Source organism: Onychostoma macrolepis, chromosome 16, assembly GCF_012432095.1.
Source record: "Onychostoma macrolepis isolate SWU-2019 chromosome 16, ASM1243209v1, whole genome shotgun sequence".
Lineage (NCBI taxonomy): Eukaryota > Metazoa > Chordata > Actinopteri > Cypriniformes > Cyprinidae > Onychostoma > Onychostoma macrolepis.
In genome coordinates, this window is record NC_081170.1 from 18,696,957 (window position 1) to 18,720,569 (window position 23,613).

At 35.9% G+C, this 23,613-nt stretch overlaps 2 protein-coding genes across 6 annotated transcripts in view; both read left to right on the forward strand.

Annotated features, from left to right (window-relative positions):
• The window catches only part of atp8b2 (ATPase phospholipid transporting 8B2), a 51,346-nt gene extending 39,939 nt beyond the window's left edge, over window positions 1-11,407 (forward strand). For 3 of the 4 annotated variants that reach the window (XM_058747579.1, XM_058747580.1, XM_058747578.1), the window contains 7 exons: window positions 4,768-4,991; window positions 5,075-5,158; window positions 5,251-5,496; window positions 5,646-5,784; window positions 6,964-7,094; window positions 7,553-8,041; window positions 9,474-11,407. In XM_058747579.1, the coding sequence (XP_058603562.1) occupies window positions 4,768-4,991; window positions 5,075-5,158; window positions 5,251-5,496; window positions 5,646-5,784; window positions 6,964-7,094; window positions 7,553-8,041; window positions 9,474-9,572 (1,412 nt within the window). In that variant the 3' untranslated portion in view covers window positions 9,573-11,407. Of the gene's footprint in view, window positions 1-4,767; window positions 4,992-5,074; window positions 5,159-5,250; window positions 5,497-5,645; window positions 5,785-6,963; window positions 7,095-7,552; window positions 8,042-9,473 lie in introns of those variants that run through there. The other variant, XR_009266474.1, reaches the window with a different exon arrangement.
• Window positions 11,408-11,668: 261 nt separating this feature from the next.
• Window positions 11,669-22,145, forward strand: il6r (interleukin 6 receptor). 2 transcript variants are annotated; one of them, XM_058748152.1, is made up of 10 exons: window positions 11,669-12,537; window positions 14,589-15,212; window positions 15,298-15,421; window positions 16,570-16,739; window positions 16,838-16,989; window positions 17,084-17,246; window positions 18,929-18,966; window positions 19,106-19,163; window positions 19,404-19,524; window positions 19,780-22,145. In XM_058748152.1, the coding sequence occupies exons 1-10, from the start codon at window positions 12,447-12,449 to the stop codon at window positions 19,802-19,804; spliced, it is 1,566 nt and encodes a 521-aa protein (XP_058604135.1). In that variant the 5' UTR covers window positions 11,669-12,446; the 3' UTR covers window positions 19,805-22,145. The 2 variants fall into 2 exon arrangements, with proteins under 2 accessions (XP_058604135.1, XP_058604134.1); XM_058748151.1 differs by having other exon boundaries at window positions 11,673-12,537; window positions 19,677-22,145.
• The last annotated feature ends 1,468 nt before the right edge of the window (window positions 22,146-23,613 follow it).

A 23,613-nucleotide genomic window follows, 5' to 3' on the forward strand; every position in this document is an offset into this window, starting at 1 on the left:
GGGGAGGTCGTGGCGAGACCGCAGTTTGACTGCAGCATGCCGTGGGAGAAGCAGCAGCACTGGATCGGCAACCCCCGCTGACGTGACACCACGCACGACAACTGTCATTGGCTTGTTTTGTTAACACTCGAAGGTGAATGGGCTCTCGGGCGAGATCCCATTTACGTCAGTCACTTGACGTTATGTCGAACGTGACTGACTGAAAGGGAACTGAATAATATAACATAATATAATATACTATAATTATTACTGTGCAACTGTTATACTCTGCCGTTCAGTTGTTTGGGGTTGGTAAGATTACAGTGGTGTGAAAAAGTGTTGGCCCCCGTCCTGATTTTAAAATTTTTTGCATATTTGTCACACTTAAAAGATTCAGATCATCAAACAAATTTTAATATTACACAAAGATAATGCAAGTAAATACAAAATGCAATTTTTAAATGATGATTTCATTTATTAAGGGAAAAAAGCTGTCCAAACCTACCTGGCCCTACGTGAAAAATTAATTGCCCCCCTCCTATTAAATCATGAAAGAACTGTGATTAACCACATTATTCTAGAAAGCTGAGTTAAATTTCACTAGCCAAACCCAGGCCTGATTACTGCCAGACCTGTTGAATCAAGAAATCACTTAAATAGAACCTGTCTGACAAAGTGAAGCATGTTTAAAGAGCAACACATCATGTTGCTCTTTAAATTTCACTAGCCAAACCCAGGCCTGATTACTGCCAAACCTGTTGAATCAAGAAATCACTTAAATAGAACCTGTCTGACAAAGTGGAGCAACACATCACATCTAAAGAAATTCAAGAACAGATGAGAAACAAAATAGTTTACATGTATCAGTCTGGAAAGGGTTATAAAGCCATTTCCAAGGCTTTGGGACTCCAGCAAACCATGGTCAGAGCCATTATCCACAAATGGAGAAAACTTGGAACAGTTCCCAAAACATTTACTCCAAGAGCACAAAGACGACTCATCCAGGAGGTCATAAAAGAACCCAGAACAACATCTAAAGAACTGCAGGCCTCACTTGCCTCAATTAAGGTCAGTGTTCATGATTCAACAATAAGAAAGAGACTGGGCAAAAACAGCATCCATGGGAGAGTTCCAAGGCAAAAGCCATTGCTGACCAAAAAGAACACAAAGGCTCATCTCACATTTGCCAAAAAGTATCTTGATTATCCCCAAGACTTTTGGGCAAATATTCTGAATTCTGCACTCTTATCAGAAAATCCTAAAGGAGAATGTCCAGCCATCTGTTCGTGACCTCAAGCTGAAGCGAACTTGGGTTCTGCAGCAGGACAATGATCCAAAACACACCAGCAAGTCCACCTCTGAATGGCTGAAGAAAAACAAAATGAAGACTAATGGAGTGGCCTAGTCAAAGTCCTGACCTGAATCCTATTGAGATGCTGTGGCATGACCTTAAAAAGGTGGTTCATGCTCAAAAACCCTCCAATGTGGCTGAATTACAACAATTCTGCAAAGATGAGTGGGCTAAAATTCCTCCACAGCGCTGTAACAGACTCATTGCAAGTTATCGCAAACACTTGATTGCAGTTGTTGCTGCTAAGGGTGGCCCAACCAGTTATTAGGTTTAGGGGACAAGCACTTTTTCACACAGGGCCATGTGGGTTTGGATTTTGTTTTCCCTTCATAATAAAAAACTTCATTTAAAAACTGCATGTTGTGTTTATTTGTGTTATCTTTGATTAATATTTAAAATAGGGGTGTTAGCGTTAACGCGTTAACGCATGCGATTAATCAAACATTTTTGACGCATTAATATTTTTTTAACGCAAATTAATAATTTGATAAGGTTTGACCCCAAGTTCTTCCCGTCATCGCAGCACCGAAGGTCATCTTTCATTGTGTGATGAGGGTACAGTGAACCAGTGTTGCCAGGGCAGCGGCACAAGTGGGCTATTTTGAAAATACAGTCACGGGAAAAATTTTAGAGCTGTGGATTGTGGTTTTTTGGGCTACTTTTATAATGTACCGCGGCCCCCCAAAGTGTATATAGACAAATAAAAATTTAAATAGATCCTTTTACTAATGTGTATTATACTTGGAATGTATACCCGGCAACTTAAGAACGGAGATGCGGTTATAACATCACAAACAATGTGAGTTTCAGCCAGAGCACATGTTAAGGCTTTTACACAGCAGAAATAAACATGACAACAGCCACTATAGATTATATAAGATAATGTGTACATCTGAAATGCTAATTTGTGCAGCGATATAAAAGGCTATAAATAGCATATTTTAACAACAGTAAACGACCAAATTCCACATGTGATCGCAAAAGGAAGTTATTACAAACACTCGATGGTGGTTTGAAGTGAGTTCTGAGTAAAAGTGTACTATTAATCTCATAAATTGTCTTATGAAGCATGATGCTAGTATTAGCTCTAATACAGCTGCAGAACAGGTCCAATTCTTCTTTATAATGCATTTTGTCATAATACTTCATGTAAGGTCGCAAGAAAATATTTTGTTGTATTTATGTAGAAACCAGTCCATGACTGTGATTAACGCGATAAAAAATTTTAATCGATTGACAGCACTAATTTAAATTTGTTTGATGATCTGAAACATTAAAGTGTGACAAACATGCAAAAAAATAAAAAATCAGGAAGGGGGCCAACACTTTTTCACACCACTGTATTTAATGCTTTAATGTTTAATGAAAGAAGTCTTTTATGCTCACTAAGGCCTAATTTTTATAATGCGGTAACATTATGAAAAGTCATTACATTTTAAAACAACTATTTTCTATTTTAATACATTTGTAATGTAAATTATTCTTTTGATAGCAAAGCTGAATTTTCAGCATCATTACTCCAGTCTTCAGTGTCACATGATCCTTCAGAAATCATGTTAATATGCTGATTTGCTACTCAAGAAAATGGTCATATTGTTATCAGTATTAAAAACTGTCCCATTGTTCTACTTAATATTTTTTTGGAAACTGTGTGGAAATTGTTTTGTAGAAATACTGAAGTATTTTTGTTTAATACATCTTAGCTAAATCCTTGATGCATTTAATGCATCCCTGCTGAATTATTATTATTATTATTATTATTTTTAAATACATTATTTCTGACCCCAAACTTTTGAATTGTAGTGTATATATTATTGTAATTATTATTAGTATAATTTGGAACTTGAGTTGTTGTTTTTTTATTGTTTTTTTTTATCTTATTTTAGGTACTTTACAGAGTTTTTTTTTTTTTTTTGATGCCGTTCAGTTAGGCTCATAAATTATGCATATTACATGTAAAGTATGGTGTATGTACAATGTTTAGCCATAATCTCTTCTTGTGGTAGCTCTAGTAACCATGAGAGGACGAAATGTAAGGCTTTTTGAAGCAAAGCTCAAGAAAAACAATTCTAGTTCCTTTTTTATCTTATGCAAAGGTGCCCCAGAGAAAGCAAATTATTGATATTCGGTCAGTTCGTTCAGTTTGTTGTTGTTACATGTGGTTGCTTCATTTCCGTTAACTGAGCAAAAACATCTCAGAACTGTGCCAGTGGGCTCTCACGGTGTCACAACTATATTTCATAAGGCTCCTGTGAACATGGATAAGAACGAGATGTGGAGGATGTGGTTTATGTCCAAATCTCTTTACACCATCCTGTGCTGTCCCTTCTCAATATATTTACACGTGCACACACACATACATGTTCTTGTCCATGTCACAAGCAATGTCCCATCTTCTGTTTGTTTGATGCTGTGGGTGTGTGCAGGTTATTTTGCTGGTGGGTAAGAGTCAAGTGTCAATCTCAGGAACATTACAATTACATGGAACAGTCATCAAAAGACTGATTGACAGTGGTAATAGTGTGAAGAACAAATCTTTTTTTTTACTGATTTAAATCACTTTGGACTGCCCCAAATCTATGGTTTTAGTCTGTGTGATATTTACATATTAGTTTATCTGCCTTAACCTGCCATTGAACCTGATTAGCACTAAGACAGCTGATAACCAAGAGCAGGGGTTTTCAAACTAGGCTCCAGGGACTGTCAGGCGATCTCAAGTGGGTGGAAACATGAGGAAAAAATATCTTTGTGATCTATTTTTAGGGGTGTGTAGTATATAGTTTTTTTTACACAAGTGCCTAAAACTTTTAACAGTACTGTAGCTTTGCAGGGAGGTCTCTTGAAGCATCTTGGAGACATTGCCACAGTTCTTCTGGATTTAGTCTGTCTCAGTTTGTAGAAAGAAATAACTGACTTAAAACCATTTTTAGCTGGTGAAAATACTAGTGTTGTAATAATTTTGGCCACCACTGTTGGAATTCAAGTTGAATTCAAAATGTTTCTCTTCAGGTGTTTATATTAAACAGCACAATAATAATGGCTCGATTTGCTTTTAAGTGTACCTATATTTAGAGATTAATAATTTGTTTATATATTGATAATATATTTGTAATATATAGCTGCCGTTCTACTTTAGGAATAGTGGGTAGTGGAAGAAAAAAATATTTTTGTTCATTTTTATCTAGATTTAAAATACAGATTAATAATTTTAGTCATTTGGTTTGGATATAATACAATGACAAAATAAAAGACAATTATGTAATTTCCAATTTTGTAAAAGTTTGATAATTTTCTCACACATTATAAATGGGTCTTTATATACAGTGTGTAGAATTGTTTTATATGTATTATCTATATCAACAGCCAACCCCTCAAATGAGTTCAAATATTAAACTGAACTGCGTTATCTGACGTTGTTTGTTTCTCTCTTTCTGCAGCGGCTCACATTGGCGTGGGCATCAGCGGTCAGGAGGGGATCCAGGCTGTGCTGGCATCAGATTACTCTTTTTCCCAGTTTCGCTTCCTGCAGCGTCTTTTGCTGGTGCATGGACGCTGGTCCTATCTGCGCATGTGCCGTTTTCTCTGTTACTTCTTCTACAAGAACTTTGCCTTCACTATGGTGCACTTCTGGTTTGGCTTCTTCTGTGGATTCTCAGCGCAGGTAAGATTTATTTTGAGTCTCAAAAAAGTGTCCCATGCATGAGGTGATGTCATAACCTTGGATGTGTTTACTCTTTTATTTAGACTGTCTATGACCAGTACTTCATCACTCTTTACAATATTGTATACACATCCCTGCCTGTGTTGGCCATGGGCATCTTCGATCAAGTAAGAAAAAGAAAACGTACACCAAATACTGAATTATTTTTGTTTACCTTTTATAAGAAACGTACTCTCACCTCAATCCTCGTCTATCTCAGGATGTTCCTGAACAGAGGAGTCTAGAGTATCCAAAGCTGTATGAGCCGGGTCAGCTAAACTTGCTGTTTAACAAGCGAGAGTTCTTCATCTGCATCGCACAAGGAATCTACACGTCTGTGGTTCTCTTCTTCATTCCTTACGGCGTTCTCTCTCACGCCACACAGAGCAATGGAGTCCCGCTGGCAGACTATCAAACTTTTGCAGTTACAACAGCAACAGCCCTTGTCATCGTTGTCAGTGTCCAAGTGAGTCCAACATTAGCACTTAAGTAGTGCTTGATTTATATGTATGGTTTGTGGTTATTATTTTATTTTTAGATAAAGGTTTTATGTAATATAACAAGGAATTTTAGAATGGTTTTAAATAGCCCAAGCTTTTTGCTATTTGTTTCTAGATTGCTCTGGACACGGGTTATTGGACGGCTATAAATCACTTCTTTATATGGGGCTCTTTGGGTACCTACTTCACTATCCTCTTCGTTATGCACTCCAGCATTCTGTTCAATATCTTCCCCAAGCAGTTCCATTTCCTTGGTGAGTCAGCACTTTGGCCTAACTATGTGGCTGCCATCTTAAACAGAAACCCACATTTGATAACATCTTTACAGTATGTGTCATGAGCACACCTTATCAGCTATAACATCTGCAAATACAGACAGCATTACTGAGGTTATTCATTATTCAGGTTTTTAAATGACAAAATTATAAATATTGTTTATGAATAGACTACCATTGAAAATTTGGGGTCAGGAAGATTTTTTTGTTGTTGTTGTTGGAAAAAATCCTGTTCTTTTGTTTTAAATTGTTCTTAAAGCATTAAATTGATCAAAATTTAAAGTAATTGACAGCTGTTTGAACTTTCTATTTATCAAAGAATCCTAAAAAAAAACAATCATGGTTTCCACAAAAATAAATATTTATCAGCACAACTGTTTTCAGCATTGTTATTTTGTTAACATAATTTTATTATTATTATTATTGTAATTATTTATAATTTTTGGTTGATTTTTTTATTTATTTTCTTTCTCTAGTTTTTTGGCCTAATAAAATCTGGCAAAGGGACTACCAATGAAAACTAGCCTTCGGGCTAATTTGGGTACATTTACATTCATGAATGTTGATTAATGTTCACTGTCCCTTTTTTGTGAAATACATAAAATTTAAAAATTTAAAAAATAATAATGAAAACATGTTTCTTGAGCACTAAATCAGCATATTAAAATGATTTCTGAACTGATGTGACACTCAAGACTGTAATTGCTGCTTAAAATTCAGCATTGTCAACACAATAATTAATATTTTAAAATATATTAAAATAGAAAACATTTTTTTCTGAATTGCAATAGTATTCCACAATATTATTGTTTTTTATCTGTATTTCTGATTGAGCACAAAAGATTTCTTACAAATACATTAAACATCTTACTGACCTCAAACTTTTAAATGGTATTGTACATATAAAATTCCTTTGACAGTCGTGTAGGCTACACAATAAATGAATAGGTCATCTAAAAAATTATTTAAACCTAAATTAAATAATGAAAATACAATGAATAGAAAATATAACAAAAAATGGATTTTAAATTTTGTCATTTTAAATGATGTCTTGTTTGTATTTTATCTTGATCCAAATGTGTGATACATTACATTGTGTATGAATATGTGTGGCTTATTTTTTGTTTTGTGTGCATGCCATGTGTTAATTAACCAAAGGAAGTGCTCATAACACACTCGGGCAGCCAGTGGTGTGGTTAACTATTGCTCTGGCTACCGTCATCTGCATTGCTCCAGTCCTTGCTTTCCGCTTTCTCAAACTGGACCTTAAACCTCAGCTCTCAGATACTGTAAGTATGAGTGTGACTAGTTTGTCTGTCCTAAATCGCACACCATTTTTGAATTTGTTAATATCCATGTTCAACCAAACAAACATTCAATATAACACAGTAAAGACAAGACTTAAAAAAAAAAAATTAAAAACTTATCATGATTAAATGTTCTCCTTTTTTTGTGATCATTAAATAAATTAATAATGAATTTTAATAAGTGTGTTTCACGTTTTAGTGTTAATAATTAATACTAATACATCTATAATTGAAGTTAAATTTACATGGTCTCAAGCACTACTCATTGAAATTGTGTTTCTGATTGTCGGATAGTTATGGTTGGTTGATTATTGCATATTTTGATTCATAGCATGGCTCATATTTGTTTCACACCAGTAGGTTTGACACATTTGTTAGTTTCTGGTTATCCCCTGACACTCATCCCCACCCTTTATTATTTTCTCACTGTCTTTCTGCAGGTGCGCTACACTCAACTTGTGCTGCAGAAAAAGCGGAAGCCTGGTGGGCGTGCTGGTCGTGGAGTGGGCGGTGCTGGTGTAGCCAGTGGCAGTACTCTTGGCCGCTTAGGACGAGGTGGATCTCGACGCTCTGGTTATGCATTTGCGCATCAGGAGGGCTTCGGCGAGCTGATCACATCGGGAAAAAATATGCGCCTGAGCTCGCTGGCTCTCGCCACGTTCGCTTCTCGCCACAGCAGCAGTTGGATCGATACCCTTCGCAGGAAAAAACACGCAAACAGCACTAGTGCGCAAAACACTCTGCCCACTGGAGAAGACAGTACCGCCTCCTCTCAAGCTCCACCCCTTTCCACGTCTTCCTCAGCAGCAGGCGAGGCAGAGCAACCAAGTAATGAGCTTGTCCTCACTCACAGCCCTGATGATATCGCTCTCAGTGTTATTAGGTGTTCAGAAAGAGAGGTCGGAAAATGTAGTACAGCAACTGTGCAGGTAAATGTACGTCTGAAAACAAGTCCAAGCACAAATTGCATACAGATACACCACATGCAAGTCAACATGCACAAATATAGGTTGTTATACAACACTGGGCAGAGCGTTGATTCAGTAGGAGCACAAAAACTAATTTTGTGGATTGACAAAAAAAGAAAATTTCCCCCAAGGAGAAAACGGCAGGAAGCAGAACTATTAAAAACACTTTCATTTCTCACTTTTGTACATAGTAGTGGTCTCAGCTCAGTTCCCCAATAATTAGGAAAACCCTATTGTTCATTTTTTTGTAATGTATTACTGTTCGAAAGATCATGGTCAGTACATTTTTTAAAGAAATTAATACTTGTATTCAACAAAAGCTTTACATTGATCAAAAGTGACATAAAAGACATTTATAAGACATTTCTGTTTCAACTAAATGTTATTTTGAACTTTCATTTGTCAAAGCATACCGAAAGAAATGTATCACAGTTATAAAAAGAATTAAGTAGCACAAATTGATAATAATATTTCAAGAAATATTTCTTGACCAGCAAATCGGCCTATTAGAATGATATCTGAATGATCACGTGACACTGAAAACTGAAATAAAAGCTACTGTAAAATCAGCTTTGCCATCACAGGAATAAATTACATTTTAAAATATATTCAAATAGAAAACAGTTATTTTAAATTGTTATAATATTTCACAGTATTCTGTCTTTACTGTATGTTTCATCAAAGGATTTTATTTTTTCCAAATGAAGCGAATTAATCCATTTTTTTAACAATAATTGTTAATACACAGTATACAAATCAATAACTTTATTAATGCAGTGGTTGTGTTTCAGTGGTTATGTATTTTTAAAATCTGAATGCTTAGCTGTTTTGGATTTCCCACTATTTCCCTCTTTACTGATTTGCATGTTTCTCAGTGTCTGTTCTTTGGATATAGATCTGGATATAGATCTAAAAATATTAAGTTTAACTGTTGGTTGGGACAACAGCTGTTGTTGACACACTGTTGAACAGAAAAAGTATATTGCAAGGGGGAATTAAGGGCAAACTGAATTTGCCAATTGATTTCTGAAATAGTACACAACACTATTTAAAGCTATTCAACGCTGTGCAAAGTGGCATAATTCCTAAAGCCCATGTTCTTCCCAAAAACGTAACTTTTAAATAACATTTTTGATTAATATTTGAGAAAAAATGGTATTGAAAGCGATCTTTTTCTGTAGAATTTTAGTAATTTGCTTTGGTTAATTAATAATTAGTAGTAATGCAATAATCCAGTTCACCCAAAATGTAATTTTTACAATAAAAGTCAATGGTAACCAAAAAAAAAATAAAGTGATTTTGGGTTTGTAAGAACACGAGGTTGAGTAATTGATTTTTGTCATTTACTCTAGTGCAGATATTTCTAAGACCTTTCATTCTTTCTTTCTTCTAGGAAGCACCGTTTGTGTGGAAGGGAACCGGAGCTCGTATCAGTGGTACCAACAGTCCTGGTCCACCTCCTATTGCAGAAGAAACTTCCAGTGGCGAGTGATGGATAGATGGACCAACTGGAATCCTTTATGTGAACGCTCACACCTTCTGACGTGTGCTCGTGTTTCTGTCTGAGGACATGGGCAGTGAAGACAGCGCCCCAGACAGTTTGGGAGTAAACACATGCTTGAATTTAAAACACATGGAAATGGATGCAGATTCAATCTGTGCATACAGACAGCAAAAGACCATACATTTCCAGTATTGTGCTCATTCTCAGATTTCCTGTCAGTGAGAAGGACAAATCTGCTGTTATTTGAGCTGTTTATGACTGAGTTTTCCATTCTAGCCAAGTTATCAGACAACAAACCACTAAAAAACATTGCCAAGGCTGATATTACAACACACCTGACTATCCAAATAGCTGATGTTAATTGTTCTCATATGCTAAATTACATTTTACATTAAATTAGATTCATTCATTTTTTAATTTGGAGACAAAAAAATCCTAAATTTATACATTAAAGCATTTCTGTCTCATATTTTACTATAAATATATAAATGCGTAACACAATATATTAATACACTGCACATGTAACAGTTTCAAGTAAAAGTTGTACAGATATTACCGATAACTAAATGACCTGAAGTATCAGCCTCAGCTATATCAGGTTTTATGTTTTTTGTATTCAAATTGGGTAGTTCTGGATCTTTTCTTGTTCATTTGAAATCTCAGTCAGATCAAGGATTGTCTGTATCTCTGTATATTAAGAGCGGTTTATCTTTTCTTCCGTTTTTGCTTTTTTTAATCTCTGAATTACTTTCTTGTGGTCTCATACTGTTTTGACCATTTTGTCAGCATATTGTTTTGCTGAGTCAAATACTTCAGCTTTTTGTGTGTTTGTTGCCCAGAGGGTAATAATGCTACTTGAGTTCAAGCAAGTGAACTTTATGTACTGTTAGAGAAAGCTAGAGATTTTCTGTTTTTCCCCACTGCTGAAAATAGCACTAAAATGTATGTAGTTCTGTGATAAAACACTATAGTTCTCAGTGAGAACGTGATTCTGCTGGATGAACCCGTTCTTCCTCATCCATTTCTTTGCACCATATTGGTGCTCCAACCCTGACTGTTTGACATAAAGTCCAATTAAACCTCAAACTCTGCTCTACTGGACCCTTGAGGGTTTAGGCATTTGCATTGATCCAGTGGACTGTAATTAATGTGTTTGACCTTTTTTTTTTTTCTTCTTTTTTTTTTTGAAGTTGGATTAAAATAATTAACATCAGAGTTACCAAATGGATTCCACCTTGACCATCATGGTCTAAATGTGGCCTTCACCAGTGTTTTAGGTAAATGGGCTAATAAGAATGTAAACACAGTGATGTGTGTGTTATTGTGAATGGGTGAGACAGACCAAGAAAGTTGATAAAGATGTGTGAGAAGTTACTGTGCACCATACTTGTCCTGTTTCCTGTTTAAGTTAGGCCTAGCTCTCATACCGTTAAATAGGTAACAATTATATGCCTTAAAAGCTAACTTTGTGAGTGTTATTTTTATTATTATTATTTTTTTTAATGTGTATCTCTTTCCATCCATACATAAAAATATTTGCATATAGCCTATTGCAGTAAGAGGTTAAAGGTTATTTTATGGATAGTCTGTTTCAGTGTCTGTTAGCCAAATCCACATTATCTGTGAAGTAAACATGACCCTACTGTTGTGAATGGGCCTAGTGAAAAATTAGAAAATAGATATGATTAAATGATTTTAATCAAGTAAAAAACTGATCATGGCTGTGTGTCTAACTACTTTTGAATCATAAATCATTTATAAAGGAATAGTTCACCCCAAAATTATATTTGCCCACCATTATGCCATGATTTGTTAGAAATAAAAAGGAGACATTTTGAAGAATTCTTCTGCTCACTCTTGTCCATGCAATGAATGGGGACTGAAGATGTCAAACTTTCAAAAACAACGTTAAAAATTGACCATATGATACTTTTCTCACAAGATAAAAGTGATGCCCAATTTGTGAACGATTCGTTCTTTTGAGTCGAATCTTTTCAATGAATCAGTTCATACGTTTCACAAGACAAGTTTAAATGATTTTCTCACGAATTGAGCTGATCCGGTTCTAGAGTTTAACTCACTGATTCAGTGATCCAGTCGCAGCCATAAAAAGTGTAAATTAATAACGACCACAGAAAAGTATGGACTTTTATCACTCTTTACGACGGTTTTTATTAAACTTTTGAAGCTTGAATTTCTACTTTTGTGTTCCACGGATGACAGACAGTCAACATTAAGTTGGGTAGCTATGAGACTATTCATTTTGGGAGCTATTTTTAATTATTAATAAAATGAATTTCTAAAAGCCATTTATAATTCTATTGCTAGCAGCAGATCTGATCTATTCGGAGATATAGCAGGTCTTGGGTCACGTAGCAATGTTTTATAAAACTGACCGCAAACAGAATTAGTTTGTTCTCGGTCTTTGCCTTGTCAAATAGGAACTTGTTTGTCTTTGTGGTTCATCAGTGTCGCAAGAGCGGATTTGTTAAAGTAACAGATAGTAAAATGTGCGGGGAGGAGAGGAAGGGGCTGCAGTCTTCTGTCTCTCTCACAAGCAAACGAGCTCCGGGTCGAAATCTAGTCGCAACTGACAATATTATTATTTTGTCAAACGAATAATTAACGCTTTGTCCTAGATCTGTAGCATGATTAAAATAATAGTCATAATGCAACAGCTACATTTCAAATTTTACATTTTGTTTTCTTTATTTTATTAATCTTTCTGAAATGTTGGTGTGAGGAAAATGTAAATTTTCATCTCGTTAAACTTGCTGAAAGTGTTGACATTATGACCCGTTATTCCCATATTGTATATTTTGGTGGCTGATTATTTTTTTTGGAAGTGAAATCTCATTTATAATGTGGACGCGATCTACACTCAAGTTTCTCCTCGGTCTATTAGCCGCGATTGAAGTTCAGCCTGCCCCAGAAGAGCTGTGTCCTCGACAAGGTAATTAACCGTTTCATTTCAAAACACAACCGAGAATTATTCATTTGGATGAATTTCTGTGATTAACCTAAATCAGTTATTCTTGACCTGTATTGTATATTTTGACTTTAAAAACCATAATTATATCTCTTTCATGGTATTGTTAGGATGTAGTCAGAGTGATTCATCTCTGACTCGGTGGATAATGGTTAATGATAAGCGCTTGTGGTTAAGAATAGCCTCAATAGATATTCCTTTAGTATTTTAACAACTTTTATCACAGGACCTTTCTTTGGTACAAGAAAAAAGGTCACATTTAAACCATCTTGGAAACTTTTTACCTCACATTAATTAATTATTTTTTGTTCTGTTTTAACCTTAAAATATGAAAGAAAGAAAAATTAATTAAAAATATGAATGATCTATCAATGATGGGGCGTGTGAACGCTATTAAGAAGGTGACATTGCCCAGATTCTTGTATCTTTTTCAGAACTTACCAATATACTTGCCTAAAAAGTTCTTCAAAATTTTAGACTCTAATGTATTGCCATTTGTCTAGGACTTCAAAACACATAGAATATCTAAATTACATGTGTGTAAGCCAAGGTCACCGGGGGGTTTAGGTCTACCAAATTTTCAGCTCTATTACTGGGCTGCCAACTGTAGAGCCTTAACTTACTTGGTATGACCCACACCCCGATAGTTTCTCAGATGATCTTCCTTCATCGCTTGTGATTGAACGGGGTTCTTCAAATTCGTCTCTCTCCTCGTTGCTATTTGCAGCCCTAGAGACATCTAAAGCTGCAGTAGGATCCGACTTTATGATTAATAATTCTCTTAGGATATGGCGTGAGATCAGCAAGACATTTAAACTGACAAATACCTCTTTGTTTGCTCCAATCAGTTGTAACCATGCCTTTAAACCTTCACTCTTAGATCCAGTGTTCACAGGTCGGGCTAGAAAAGGAATTCTCACCTTGAGAGATTTATATATGGACAAAAGTTTTGCTACATTTTCTGAGCTAAAAGAGAAGTACCTTCCTTCTTCACACTTTTTCAGATACCTACAAATGAGAAATTATGTTCGTTCCACTGTGCCAAATTTTGAATCGTTATCAGCTGATAATGAATTATACAAATTGCTTACTTGTACCCCCGATACCCCAAAGTTAATCACAAAATTTGTAGATTTCTTTACTAATCATCTGAAAAATGAGAGAAAAGATTAATGTACATTTTTATTGTGCATCATTTGCAATCGAGTTATAATTGCAAAAATTTTGTATTTAACTTTGTATATTTCAGATGCATTAAATGCTAACTATGTTATCATTGCAAAACAAAGGAGACCTTTTTTAAGTACAAAAATAGTAACATTTAATTCCCACCCAAAAACTTTTCTCAAACACAGTATCATTTAAGATGCTGGAAATGACTGTAACATTCAGAGAGAAAAAAAAAAAAGACATGTAGATTATGTCTTCTGTTGGGCATTGTTAGTGGACAAATTAAATAGTTTATTTCCTACAGTCCTGAGAGCCAAAAGTGTGCATAAATGAAGTAACACTCACACTTGGAAATAGACACTTACATAGAAAATCATCTATGAATATGATGAGGATTTCCTTGGTAATGTTATAGCAAATGTTTGCGTATGACACACAAAAATGAGGCAGGCTTTCAGTAAAACTTAATTGTTTCAAAGTGCCATGAACTTGGAGAAAAAAAAGGTTTACCATATTCTTTTACATACAGTGATTCCCTTTTGTCCTTTTATAATCATTATGCTGTTGCATTGCCTTTAAATCATGTCCAATGGTTCGGCATACTTACAATGACAGAAAGAAAGAATGATTGTGGGGAAGAATCTGGGGGATTTTAATAAAAGGAAGTGAAAGTAAAAGTACCACTTTGCTGCATAAATTTGTTCCATATTTAACCGACACAATGAACTGGGGGTATAATGTACTGTAGAGACCAACTGAGTATATACGAGACATAAACAAAAAAAAACTTGTTAATTGTTAAAAACTGATTAATTATACATAAAACTGTTTCGATTCTTCTTCAGAGCCCCTTCCTGGAGTTTTGGTCTTGAAGTTAGGAAGCAATGTTGTGTTTGGCTGCAGAGGCGATATCACTGTGGACGGTGTGCCGTTGGCTTCGGCCAGTGTCATGACTAAAAAATACAGAAACAAGCAGAGAGAAGACATCACTGTAAGCTGGATGCCCCAAAAAGGATATGCTAATGCTACACAGCTAACCAGTATGAAGGGAAATGCTATAACTGGGACATACCAAAAGGCTGATTCTGCTATGTATACCAAAGCTAAAGGGGACACAACAGTCACCGTTAAACCACCTGTAACCAAAAGAAAGGAACAAACCACTTCTAGACGTGTTTTGCGTGCTGTCACTCAAACTACTGGACAAGAGGAAGAGGTCTTTGGTATCACCATGGGGACAGATTTTGAGCAAGATGATTATGAGGACTATGATTATGAAGAGGAACGGTCCAGGGTGACAAGAGGCATCAAAAAGCGAACACGCTGGACTCTCAATGGACGACAGGTGCATGCTGGAGTGGAAAGGGGAGGGATTTTAAGACGGCCTCATCTCAGCTGGGCAGATGCTGGGAATTACAGCTGCTACAGAGGAGAGCAACTCATTTCCACAGTCAGAATCAGCATAGGGGGTGAGGACCTTCTTTCGCACTCATTTTGATAAGTGGTTTACAGATATGCACAGAAGAAATTCACATCCTTGCGCTGTTTTCACAGTTCCCCCAGAGAGTCCCACTGTCTCTTGCTACAGGAAGTTTCACACAAGTAAAGTCCGCTGTGATTGGACATCCAAAAATCCAATAACCCCACGGCCGCTGTGTTACCTACTTCTTTTTAGAGGGTGAGTTTGTGTATGTGTATGTGTGTCGCGTGTCTACCCGTCTGAAGCTCCCGTTTTCCTTATTCGGTTTAGTTCCGTTTCTCATTTGTTAATTATCATCCATTGTCCCCACCTGAATTGAATTACATTGTTTGATCTTTTGTTCCTGTTCGTATAAAAGTCCTCAGTTCTCCCTTTGTTTTTGTCCGATCTGACGTTAATAAAGTGGGAAAAGTGAGTTGATGCCGTTTCGTTCTCCTGTCTTTAATTTATATTAATTTATATTTTAATCTACAACCACGCACCCGTGACAATGTGTAAGACATAATGAATTTATTTAGCAGCAATCAGCACTTTATGAATAAATGGTTCATTGACTGCCATTCCCAACTGGTATGCTTGTATTAACCTATATTAAATATGAATTTAATGTAAAAATAATAAGAATAATAATAATTATGAATTTAATATAATAATGAGCTTATTATTTTAATTGTTTTTTATATATGTGACCCTGGACCACAAAACCAGTCTTAAGTCGCTGGGGTATATTTGTAGCAATAGCCAAAAATACATTGTATGGGTCAAAATTATTGATTTTTCTTTTATGCCAAAAATCATTAGGACATTAAATAAAGATCATGTTCCATGAAGATATTGTATGAATTTCCTACTGTAAATATATCGAAACTTCATTTTTGATTAGTAATGTGCCTTGCTAAGAACTTCATTTGGACAACTTTAAAGGCGATTTTCTCAATATTTTGATTTTTTTGCCATATGAAGCTATGTGTGAGGAAAAGGCACCAATTTAACTTTATGTATTAATAATCATCCCCATCCCATATATATATATATATATATATATACATATATAATTTTACTACAATATGGTGATAGGACAATATCCTGTCACCTTATTGTAGTAAAATGTAATCATTTAAATACATGTATTATTTATTTGTAGATTTCGTAAGCTTTTTCCAGTTTAAATCTGGTCAGTATGTCAAAATGTTTAAAAAAAACAAAAAACAAATCTACTTTTTTTATGAAAAACATACAAAATAACATTTGGAAACAAATGCGACTGAATTGTGACTGAATTATTATTATTATTATTATTTTTATTTCTGATCTCTCATTTGCACTTCTCTTCTCTCTCTGCAAAGATTGTTTGGCAACGCCACTCGTGTGCCTTGTTCATTCTCCCGCTCCCGCTGCTGGTGTGCTTTTCACGTGGCGGAGGGTGACAGAGCTCTCCATGCAGCACAACTGTGTGTGTCTAACACAGCAGCCAGTGCCATGAGCCCTTACCTCAGCTTCAAGCTGCACGACATCAGTGAGTGCTTGTGTTTTTCTGTCCTGTGGGATGTCGATTAATCACACTTTTAGTGCACCACCAATGTGCTTGTGAAACAAAAAAAAATTTCTGTGTAGTTAAGCCAGACCCTCCAATCCGAGTGGTGGTGAGAGCAGTTGAGGGCCAGAAGCATATGCTTAAAGTATCCTGGTTTTATCCCAGTTCCTGGAAGCTTGGCTTCTATGCCTTGCGTTTCCAGCTGAGATACCGACCACAACTCAAAGAGCAGGTAACGTGAGAAGGCTTATATGTATAAATCTTGAAATGCCACAGCTTGGGTAGAATCTGTGGCTGTATTTATGTGTGTTTGCATGTGTATTTAGTACCAGTCAGTGCCGATAGATGACAGCATGGACAGACAAGTGTCCTGGATGATTTATGATGCTCTGCCACACACTCAGTATGAAGTGCAGCTCCGGGCCAAGGATGAGTTTGACGGCCTCTGGAGTGACTGGACTGACACTGTCTATGCAAACACTTGGACAGGTAACAAAATACATACTATTTTTAATTTCTTGTTTTAATCTATCTAAATATTGTGCTACTATATAGAAATGAGGCCAGTTTTGGTGTATTTTTAAGTATTGTGTGTATTTGGCACATACATGTATTATTGGTTTTAAGAGAGCAAAGATCAGTGTTCATCAGATAAGAGGCTCTAAACAGATCATGTCCAGATTCTGTGCTTTACTGGGAGTCTATGAGAACATCATTTACACTGTTTGCATTGGAAAAGCGTCTGATTGTCTGTTGGACATTGAGCTTTCAGTCAGTCGGGCAAGCTGCGAAAAATGACAGGGCTTTGCAACAAACATCCAAAATTGCTACTAGACTAACAGTGGTTGAAATTAAAAACCACACAAATTGCTCAAAAATAGAGACCCATTTAGTTGAAGCTTTTCACATCACATTAAATTTAGTGTTTCAAATGACCTATTAGTAAATATCAAAGAATAAAATTTCACTGCAGTTTCACTGTTTAGTAGTAGTTTTTTTCCGTTTTTGTTTTGTACAACAATCAACAACATACACAATCACATACCAACACAACCGACAACACTACATGTGTACATATATTTAACAAAATAAAAATAAATCATAAAGACAGACTTTTGCATCAATTCAAGCAAATGAAGTTATAACTGTTTTTTTGAAGATACAGTGGCATCCATAAGTTTGGGAACCCCTTGCAGAATCTGTGAAAATGTGAATCATTTGAACAAAAGATCATACAAATTGCATGTTATTTTTTATTTCGTACTGTCCTGAGTAAGATATTTACATAAAAGATGTTTGCATATAGTCTACAAGACAAAAAAAAAAAAAAAAAATAGCTGAAATTATTAAAATAACCCCCTTCAAAAGTTTGGGAACCCTTGGTTCTTAATACTGTGTGTGGTTACCTGGATGATCTATGACTGTTTTTTTTTTGTTTGTTTTTTTTAATAAGTTCAGCTATTTTTTTGTCTTGTGGACTATATGTAAACATTTATGAAAAATACCTTACTCAGGACAGTACTAACTAAAAAATAACATGCATTTTGTATGATCTCTCTTATTTTGTTAAAATTATTAAAATTTTCACAGATTCTGCAAGGGGTTCCAAAACTTTTGCATACCACTGTAATTTATGAAAGGTCTCCACATAAAATCAAACTCAGAGTCAGACCAACGTAAATTTTGTCTCATCTTTTCCAGACTCAAGAATTGTAACATCTATAGCCCTTCACTGTTTTATTAGTAGCTTTTAGGACCAAACAAGCAGACAAAAAAATCTATATAATTCATATATGACTACATATAGAATTATTGTTGTTTTGTTTTCTAGTATAAACTATTCAAGAACAAGACAAAATACACTTTTACATCTTTACATAGGTTGCTCAAAACTGTTAAAAGCCAGATTAAATTATGCCTGCTCTGACCAACTTCAGCCCCTATTATCAAAGTGTACAGTTATTATTACTGTGTAAATGCATTCATACCACATCCAAGCAGCATTGACAGTCTGTGTAAAGGCACAATTAGAATTTTCTGAAAATACCTTTTAATCTTACACAGCTTTGCTGTAGAGGATCAAAACAACAGCTTTAAGGTTGTGACAGCCATTTATATTCACCCTAAAAAATGTTTTGAACATTTGAATGTTTGTTTACATTTCTTTGTAGCTCCTGAGACGACTACTGCCTCTGAGATCATTACTTTGGTGAGTTCATTCAACAAAATATAATACACAAACACACTGGTATATCTCTACATGCTTTTTATTTTACCCGTTTAGACATATACACACTGATTAAAATATTTAAACCTTTATGTTTATTATTTCTTCCATTGTCATTCAGGAGCCCCTTGAGATGTTTCCTGAAGGTTCGGGAGAATTTGGAGAAGACCCTGGTGTAGGTGAGTCTGAACAAGAAAACAGGGGTAATTGTCTCATTGTTCTCTTTCAGGTACTGTTACTCACACATCTGCTAATTCTATAATGAAAGCAGACAGGAAATGAATGTGGCACCTTACTGGAAAGTCAAAACAGGAAATGGTCTCCGTAATATGTTTGGAGTTTAACAATGTGCTGTAATTTCCACACGTTTCAGCATTCCGTGACATTTCACCTCTGTCCTCATTTACTCTTTCTCTCAGATTCAGTGGCAATAGATGGAGCTGATGATATCGAATATGCTTCAGTGCGGCTGTATGTGTCATGCGTTTTTGGGCTGTGTTTTCTTGTATTCTTCACCATGTTCACAGTCTGTTTTCTCAGGTAAAACTCTTTATCTTTTCCATCTTTTAATATCTATTTAGTGATTTATCAGCTCAGAAAATGCCTTTGTCTTTTAAGTTGTTCAAAGTCTGTTTCCTTGTTTTTTCCATTCACTCCTCATATTTACCCCCGTTTACTTTGTGTTCTTGTAGGAATAGGCTGCATCTCATGTCTAGAATAGGAAAACAGACTTTGCCCTTTGCATTCTTCCTTTATTCCCCTCGACCTCTTCCTACTCCTGTTCCCTCTGAGCAGCTTCCAGAGGAGGGAAAGTCACTGATGTCTCCTCCCAAACATAGCCAGCAAGACTTCCTTCCTGTTCAGCAAGAGCTACAGGGCATTCATCTGCATAACATGGATTATTTCCTGTCTCCAGGCACTGAGGGTGTGCCATAGATCATAGACAGACATTAGCAAACACAAGAAATACACTGTGATAGACTAAGAATCACAGACTGGGATTTGTATTCAGGAACAGTATTGTGAGTGCAAACTCAATGTTGAGTGTTATTGTATAGACAAAGTAATTCATCTTGTCCTACATTATTTTTGACTACTATCAGAACCATTTGTAAATAAGAATTTTTAAAGCAATTTCTACTAAGTGCCTGCTATCTGCTGACCATGGCAGTCTCGATTGTGAAGCTAAAGCACTTTTATAAATAGCTTTAAATAATAAATATTCCTTACAGGAATGTTAAGATAATGTAATTCAACATAAAAATATATATATATATTTTGACTCATCCCTTGTTTAAAAAAATATAGGAATCGAGATTATGGTGAGTAACTTACAATGAAAGTGAATGGGACCAATTTTTAGAGGATATGAATCTTACAGTTTTACAAAAGCATTTAGGCCAATTAATTCTTTTTCATTTAAGAGTTTTATGCATTACATTATTGCTTTATTAAAATATATCCATTATAAAGTTGTAAAATGGTACACAACTTGACACAGAAAAGGTCAGAAAGACCACGTTCACACAGCAGCAGAATACTGTTGTCAGTCCTGTATTTGAGTCTTTAAGTTTAAAGGGACAATTCACCCAAAAATTTTAATTGATTTACTCACCCTCAAGCCATCCTAGGTTTATATGACCTTATTCTTTCAGACGAATACAATCAGAGTTATATTAAAAAATGTCCTGGCACCTCCAAGCTTTATAATGGCAATGAATTGTGGTTGATATTTTGAAGCAAAATAAAGTGCATCCATCCATCATAAAAAGTGGTCCACATAATTCCGGGGGGTTAATAAAGGCTTTCCTTAAAGCATTTGTGCAAGAAAAATATCCATATTTAAAACTGTTTAAACCATAATCTCTAGCTTCCATTAACTGTCATACATGCGTTCATGAGAGAGTGGCATTCCAGCGGATGATGTTGGACCTACGTATAGCAAGTTTTATTTGCAGCAAAGAAAACCAGTCTCCTCTTGACTTATATTGAAATCCTCTGACATTTCTCTTTACAAATCCTCATATTGTACTTTTAATTCATGACTGTTGTTTTGTTTTGTTTTGCTCTCTCCTCTTCTCCACTTCTTACCAGAGGTTACGCTATGCCTACATCCTACGTCATCTGCTGGAACACCACTCTCTCGTGAACACGCGTATGACAGTTAGCGGAAGCAAGAGATTACAGTTTATAGTTTACAATATGGGTATTTTTCTTACACAAATGCATCGATTCATTTCAGAAGGCCTTTATTAACCTCTCAGAGCCATGTGGAGTACTTTTTATGATGGATGGATGCACTTTTTGCTTTAAAATCTTGACTACCATTCACTGCCATTATAAAGCTCAGAAGAGCCAGGACGTTTTTAAATATGACTCCGATTGCATTCGTCTGAAAGAAGAACGCCTCTCCACTCAGATAAAAAGGCTGCTGTCTGTCCTTGAAGATTTACGGATGAACTGGCGAGTCAATTGGACTATTGTTGTGTCAAAAGGTGAAAAGACAGCAGTTTTTGGATGTTGCAATCTTTGATATTACTTTAGTCACTGTCACTGTGGTTACTGATAAGGAACACAAGTTTGACTCTCGTTGTACATTCAGTATTCGAGACACTACTGTAAGTCGCTGTGTGAACGGGACATTTTGAGACTCACACCTGTAAGTAAATGCGGTTGTCATTCCCAAAAACTGATAGTGTGATGGTATCTTAAGTTATTCTTTCACGCTTATGCTAACACACACTGTTTTCATCTTGTTTCTGTACTATTGACACTGTGGATTTTAATGTGTACGGATTGGCCCCATACACTTTCACTGTAAAACAGATTTTAATTTTAAAGAAAAGGTCAATCGAACCTGGAATAGTCCTTAAAATGTAAATTTTGTGTTTGCAAATATGCCTGCTGATGAAAGCAAATTTACCCACAGAAGACTGGAAATCACCTGTTGGGAGAAGTTGTGGCGAGCTATTAACCAGAAGAAAGATTGTTTTTTTCATTGTGCCTATAGCAGTTTACTCCAGGGAGAGTCATTCTATGTGAATATGACATAGAATAAGGAATATTGTGCAGTGTTTCACAGTTTCTTGTTTCTGCTTATTTCTCTTGTTTCTTGAAAATATGAATATGCTGAATGGTATTAAAATTTCAGTTTGTTTGTTCATTGCTTTTTGGAATATTTGCTCTAATGCCACTGTATAAAGAATAGTGACTTGCAAATCCCAGAGACATTAAAGGTGACGCTTCAGAGGCCGCTCAACCACCCAATGAGACATTCTCTGTTTGGTGATGGTAGCTCCATTGTTTTTACCGCTAAAACATACAAACAATTGGTTAGATCAACGCCACTGGACTGTGCGGTCAACATAGATCTTCAATGCCCTTACCAGGCAAAGACTTGTCACTTCCATTCCCCGCATCAGAAAGGGGGAATAACCTCCAAGACCACCTGCTGGAAGTGAAATGGGGATGAAGCAACCTTAGGAATATACTCAAGCCTAGGTCGCAGCAAAACTTTAACCAGCCCTGGGGGCAAAGTCCGTACAAGAAGGGCTGACTGAACAAACAGTCACTTGAGAGCAAACGGATCGGCAGTGTAGCAAATTAGCTCAAAAGGGAAATGTATATAAATAATTGCATTTATTTATATCAGCTGCCAGTAGTAACTGTAGCAGAATTAAATTGCCATCAAATAATCTGTTTGTCCAACAAACATTCAACTCTAAGAAAGGATATTTTTGTGGCCACAGAAAATATCTTTCCTAAAGTATTAATGCATTACAGCATGTGGCTGGATCAGAATCGTAAAGGGACATTATTCACAAGCGGTGACAGAATCAGAAACTCATGTAATTCGTGTGCACAAGTTTTATTAACCAAATGCTAAGACATAAACGAGTAAACATACACTCACGCGTACATACAAAGGGGAGCTAAAGTGGATGAATGAAGCCATTAGAGAAACCAGAGAATGCAGTTATGGAAAATGAGTCAGAACCACCTGAGTTAAAACCATCAGTGCTATTTTACAACGGGGTCTACAACTTATACTAAACCTCTGTTTCGTTTAGTTAAATGTATGATACTTGCATTGCCTTGATCATTGACGAGTGTCCGGATGCAGTCTCGGATGAAAGTCTTGATGGTTTCAAGGTTTGGACTTGCGATCAAGTTCTTCTGGGTTTGAAGAATGATGAACTCCAACAATGTTCTGACTCAGTGGTGATTGGGAGTTTCTTCCCAGGTGAAAAGTGAAGAAGCCAGCAGCGCTGGCTCTGGGACTTAGCAACCAGAAGATGGGAGGGTGATGAGAGACGAGTAAAGAGACTAAAAGCAAGGTGGGTCACTAAAGTGAGGCCTTTTATATTCTGTGGATGTCACACCTCTTGCACCTCTGGAGGGAAAGTTTATGACTCTTTGTCTCCGAACATGGTAATTTGCATATGTAACTGGATTGGATGTTGATGCAAAGACTACTAAAGATTCTTAGAACACTAATGTGTTGCATAGGTATAAACATATAATATACACTCTCAATTAGATCATCCGAAGACGAATTCATAGAGACCAAACATGGTATACGTAAGGTTACATGAACGAGTGCTTATATCATTGGCATGCATAAAACAG

Excerpts from the sequence above, each read along its gene's own strand:
- il6r (XM_058748151.1), top strand. The coding sequence starts at position 12,447 with ATGTGGACGCGATCTACACTCAAGTTTCTCCTCGGTCTATTAGCCGCG. Across the intron at positions 15,422-16,569 it reads TACCTACTTCTTTTTAGAGG|ATTGTTTGGCAACGCCACTC; the intron begins GTGAGTTTGTGT and ends CTCTCTGCAAAG. Across the intron at positions 16,990-17,083 it reads GACCACAACTCAAAGAGCAG|TACCAGTCAGTGCCGATAGA; the intron begins GTAACGTGAGAA and ends ATGTGTATTTAG.